The sequence below is a fragment of the Solanum lycopersicum genome, chromosome 8 (genome assembly GCF_036512215.1).
Source record: "Solanum lycopersicum chromosome 8, SLM_r2.1".
Classification (NCBI taxonomy): domain Eukaryota; kingdom Viridiplantae; phylum Streptophyta; class Magnoliopsida; order Solanales; family Solanaceae; genus Solanum; species Solanum lycopersicum.
In genome coordinates this window covers 35,692,787-35,698,824 of record NC_090807.1, presented here as the reverse complement: position 1 = coordinate 35,698,824, position 6,038 = coordinate 35,692,787, and the positions used below count along the sequence as shown (strand labels likewise).

The 6,038-nt window shown below is 32.8% G+C and overlaps 1 protein-coding gene across 1 annotated transcript; it reads right to left on the bottom strand.

Moving 5' to 3' along the window:
- Nucleotides 1–3,391: 3,391 nt before the first annotated feature.
- On the bottom strand, nt 3,392–5,835 carry LOC138337639 (uncharacterized). Its single transcript, XM_069287766.1, has one exon. The coding sequence runs from the start codon at nt 5,285–5,287 to the stop codon at nt 4,097–4,099; it is 1,191 nt and encodes a 396-aa protein (XP_069143867.1). The 5' UTR covers nt 5,288–5,835; the 3' UTR covers nt 3,392–4,096.
- Nucleotides 5,836–6,038: the final 203 nt, after the last annotated feature.

Sequence of the window (6,038 nt, the reverse complement as noted above, 5' to 3'; positions counted from 1 at the left end):
TTCTTGTGTTGATATTGTTGTTTAGATACTGACTTAAGAGCTATATTATGATGAAACGTTGAGTTAAATGTTATAGGTGATGGAAGCTTTGATAAAGGGTAAGTTGGTTATGTTGTTTATCTTCATTTATGAAAGATCTTGAGTGCTATGGTCCACCTCTGTTTGTGGTATTTACTTTAAATGTATGAATGTCTAGTTACTTGTATATTGTCAATGACTCTAGGTATATTATTTGAAGAAACATTGAAATGATTCTTGTTAATGTGTTCTATGAACCTTGTTATTAATTATAAGCTACGGATTATGTGTAAATGGCTTATATGATTTTGTGAAGTATGTTAAAGTTTGTGATGTGATGAATGAAGGTCTAAGCATGTATAAAATCTAACGTAAATGAAATGATGTTTATATGAAAGGTGCACATACTCATAATTTTAATGAATGAATGAATGAATAAATGAAGTTAAGGAATGATAATAAGAACTGGAGTTTTTGGGATGAATACTCTTTGTGAGTTGAGATGAAGAGTTTGGTAGCAATCCTACTACCTCCCAAGATATTTCTAAGATATGTTGGAGGATGAATGCCCTTCATGAGTTAATATGTGGTGTTAACTAGGTATCCTTCTCCTATAATGTATATTGTTGAGGATCCATGGGGAGTTATGCTTAGCACCGAGAGTATGATGAAGGGGTGCTTAAACTTCGTGAGTTGAGAAGTTGTATTCCAATGTACCTCTTGAGATGAGTAATATTCATTAGTAAAGTATGATTTAGTTAGTAGCAATATCCTTATCTCTTAACTATGCGCCTGCATAGGTGCAACTATTGGGAAAGCAATGTAAAAGCTAAAAGAAATACCTCACTCTAGGCAAGTGGGGGGAACCTCCTTCGATAAAGGAAGTATTGGGATTCCGTTTCTAGATCTCATGGTCCATGTTGGTAAAGCTAACTCCCACAAAAGAAATGAAAGTGCTATGCCTTCTAAAAGAGTGTACTACTTAGGGTAGGTGGTGGAATGGGACGTTATCTATCCATTGCACTAGGTAGGAATTCCCAAAGGGAAATCTAGGTGTGTCTCATATTAATTGAATGAACTAAGTATTCTAAAAGAGTGTACTACTTAGTGTAGGCGGTGGAATGGGACGCCGTTTATTCGTTGCATTAAGTAGGCATTCCGAAAGAGAAGTGTTGGTGTATTATGTGGAGTGTTTTGAGTGTTCTTCCAATGTCTTGTTATTTAAGAGTGGGCTTGTTCTACCGACCTGAGTAAGAATTTAATATGTAGTCTAGAAGATCATTTAGGTGTGGATTTACGAGATTGTATGGGTGGTCCCCTCATTTCTTACCTTGGTGAGTCGTGGGATAATCTAGTTATTAGGGGAACTCCTACGGAAATGAGATCACTTCCTATCGGCTTGACTTTTGGAGTTCACTGTTTTGGGATCAGAAAGGGTTCAGTGTAATGCTAAAATGATTTCACTGTAATTGTTGGGCAGTGCACAATAAAATGGTTCTTTTTGCTAAAATTATGGAAATCTTTCTCTAAGAAGTAAATGATAATTCTTATGTTGTTTCACTTATATATTCATGAAGGTTTTACTTTTTTGGCATGAAAATGTATTTATACTAAAATGTCCTTTTTTTCATATGTCATACTTAGTACATTATTTGTACTAACCCCATACTTTTCTATACTCTATAAGTATAGGTTTGGAAGCAAGGTTGTCACATCCGGGGAGCACCCCTGGAAGTAACATGTCTTACTTGACCTCTCTGAGCTCTTATACAAGCCCATAGTTTTCATTAATTAGATTGACATAGTAATTTTAGTGGAAAATTTAAAACTTTTCATAGCATATCATATGCTAGAAACATCACTTCATATATTTATAAAATATCATATTGCATACATAGATTCTAAGTATCTTTGAAATTTTAGACTAAACAACATTAAATTACCTTAGGGATACGGACGTCAAAACACAATACATAACTATGCAACATTTAAACAGTTTATAGTAAAAACATGAGTAGGGAAACTTTGGAACTTAAGGACCCCTTACCTTGAGCTTTGGAATCATCTTGCAAGCTCTCCACCATTTAAACATCATTTAAGCATCCACAACCTACACATTGTGTAAAAAGTAGGGAAGAATGGGATTAGTACAAGAATGCACTAAGTATGGCAACCATGCAAAAATGTGTATTTAAAAGGGACATTTTCTTGAAATCATGCATGAAGCCTTTTTGAGTAAATATTCATAAAACCTAGCATTCATATGATTCACATACTTCATATAGACATATTCAAAGGCCAAGCATCATAGAAAAAACATATAGAATTTAAGTCATAATTGAGGTCACTTTACAGTGACCTAAATTCCCTTAACAGCGAGCATTCTTTTTGTTTACATATTAACCTCCCAAGTAATCCTTTACTGATAATTGGAGCGATGCATCACCTTAAGGTCACAAAGAAAGAAGACACCCAACCTACATAAACCAACACATATCCTCGTATAAGCATAATACATCAAAGACACATTTAACTCAAGACTTATAGGCTTTACAGTAAGTTACACACATTTTCATATATATTTACTTCTTTTCATATACATCATTATAAAATCTTATTCATGGCCTGAATCTAAGTCTACTAGTTCAATGTAACTGTGAAGCCTCATAACCCCACACATACATAGTAAAACCTTCAGGAGACCACAAACTTGAACATTCAATGCCACATCAACAAGAAAGTTGAGACAACTTCATTAATGAAAATACAAGACCTTCATCATATAGTTATTTAGAACAACATAGTGCATATAAAAATAAGACCACATCATATAGATTCACACCATGCACATCTTGATAACAAGTAGACGAATACTACAAAGTCATGCATATGGACATAAACATAAGCATACACATTATGTCACTTCTCTAGGACTTCCTAAGAAGCTACTTGTGCAATGTCTAGATGAGTTCATTACTTCCACCTATCCTATGTAACCTCCCGTAAGTCCTCCTAGTTACCATCCGTTTCATTTACTCTAATTGTCCATTTTACATAATGGAAACTATAACCTTTACCAATACTAAGACCATTGGTGCTAAACATGGAATTTGGTGTTATAGAGCCTTACACCAATGGAAGGTGTTCCTACCTAGCCAAGGTAAAACATTAACATACATCCTAGAATCCTAAGTGAATTCACATTGCTAGATCTTTTGTGGAAATCATAGTTATGGAACTTAGATATAGGTATGATCCGTCTGCATGTCATTTGGAAATTGGGGCCTCCTCTCATGAGAAAACATGGGTGAATCTTTCTCAAAAGGGAAGTAATCGCCTCATGCATATCCATAGGTGAGTTTTCCTCTAAGGGAGGTCAAAACTCTAAGGAACAAATGGTGAATCTTCATCCAAGGGAAGTCAACTTCTCTCAATGTCATGTTCACTCGGTACTAAGCTAAGTTCCCTTTATTGAAAAGTCATTAGTACATATTTCATAAAATATAGAATTAGGATATTCATTCCTCATATGTTTATAGCATATTCAAGCACCTTTCTAGTTTTAGAGTAATCTTGGGCACACCTTTCAAGTCCTCTCTATTTACTATATCATCATTAATGTGTGTGTGTGTGTATTTATATTTGAACAAACATTTCACACAACACGTAAATGTCACACATGTTCATAGTTATTTAATTAACTAGCTATGATAGCAATGGAGGGGATGGAAGCGTAAAGAGAGAGTATTCAGAAAGATGAGAGATGTAAGGATGAAGGTGTGTTTTATTTATGAGGAAAGCTCCTCTATTTATACACAAAATTTACAAACTTTTGGCCAAAAGTGGCCGACACATACTTTACACTTGGCCTCTCTATATTCGGCCGACACAAGAAAACAAAATACTTACTATTACTACTTTTCATAATTGGCCGACAAACTTTTTACATGATTGGCCGACAAACTATTTACTTTACGACTTTTATACAATTTGGCTTTTTATAGCCGACGCAACACGACAAAAATAAAAGACTCTTACTTTATACATATGGCTGATATTTAGCCAACAATAATAACTCTTAACTCTTAAATTTTTTATTTTTTATTTTTTTTAAATCAACTGTAGGTATCACATTGTCTTCTCCGTTGCATTTGGAGCATTTGTGGTCTGGATATTTGTTGCTGATAAGTTTGCAATACCTTACCAATAATTCTTCTGAAATAAATCCTTTCTTCAAAGCTCTCGTAGATGGTTGTTCTACTGGTTGTAATAATGACAAAATCCATCTTTGAACTTCGTCCATGTCTGATTTTCTTAATTCTTTGGAGTTTGCATATATCATTACCTGATCTCTTGCATAATAACTCCAAATAGCATTGCCATTTAAATAATTGTTTGCTAGCTCTTGTATAATCGTAGCTATACCAATTATTCTTTTATTTGCATAAAAATTTGGTATTTCTACTTTTGGTATCTCATTTTGTTTTTCTATTTCTTCTGGAATAATCATATCTTTTGTTAATCCTATCTTTACCACCTGTATTGGTGATTTTATCTCTTCGTATAATATCTCTGCTGGTGCTGTATAACATTTTATATAGAATAAATTTCCTTTGGTAATTCTTTTATATGTCAGAAATGCTCTATGTAATTCTGGTATTCCGACTATCTCTTCTCCGGTATATGTGTATACTGTATTTAGTAGTCCGTAGTTATAACATGTTTTTACTAGGTTGGGGTTGGTCTTAGGTTGTGCAATAAGTTTGTTATATCCTTGTAGCTTCTGGGTTATATAATCTTCTTCGGGATTTTTTGTTTGTGTAGATCTTGGGTTTAGGTTTAGGTATGTTTGGATTTTGTATATGTTTTCAATGTAAGATTGGGTAATATAGTTATATCTTTTTTTGTCGTTTTGTAGGCTTACTGCATAGGTTGATGTTTGTGGTTCTGCTGGTATTTGCATTTGTGGTTTTTGGGTTAATGGTTTTGCAAATAACTGGTTTAAGTTTGTGTTTTTTGGTTTTTCACTAGTTCTTTTACTTGTACCTGCAGCTGTATCTGAACAAACATTGTTATGGGTTTTATGGAGTTTCCCAACGTCTCCTTCTAGTTCTGGCTTTTTACCGTCCGCCGAACGACGTAGCTCCGCATTTTTAGAGTCATGCTGCTGACTTGTAGATTCTTCCTTTTCTTCTAGCTTTTGAATTCTCAATCCCATACTGTCCACTTTTGTACAAAGTGTAGTTAGGGTTTTGAGTATGTTTTCCATAATATTATCTTGTCCTGGCTGTGTAACTCTGTCTTGATAAATAGTCTGCAATTATATTTTTGTCAGTTTTTATTACCTCAATTGTAAATGTAAAATTTAGTATGTTTAATACTAGTCTCCTTATTTCTTTTGTTGTAACTGAATCATCTAATTTTTTCGTTATCCACCATTTTACTTGTGTGTTATCTGTTCTTACAATAAATTTATTGTAAACAATATATGGTTCAAATGCTAATAAACATTTATATAATGCGAATAATTCTTTTCTATTTATTTCCCATTTTATTTGTGCTTCTGTATAAGATCCTGAATAATATCTACAATGGTGTTCTATTTTTTCTTTTTCATATTTGTATTTTAAAACTCCTCCATAACTATGATCACTTGAATCTGTTTCGACAATATAAGTAAATGTTTTATTTTCATCAGGAAAATATAGTTTTGGTAGTTTTTTACATAAATTCTTAATATTTCTTATATGTTTTTTATCTTTATCATCAAAATGATATTCTACATCTTTTTTAAGTTTTTTATGTAATGGTTTTAGATGTTCTGCTAATTTTTGTATATATTCTCTTACCTGATTTACTAATCCCAGAAAGGATAGTAATTTCTTTTTTGTATCTATATTTTCATCAATAGTAATTATTTTTTGTACTATATGTGTTTGCATTTTTATTCCATTTTTATCTATTTGTATTCCTAGAAATTCTATTTGTGATTTCATAATTTCTGCTTTTCTTTTACTCAA

Excerpts from the sequence above, each read along its gene's own strand:
- LOC138337639 (XM_069287766.1), bottom strand. The coding sequence starts at position 5,287 with ATGGAAAACATACTCAAAACCCTAACTACACTTTGTACAAAAGTGGAC.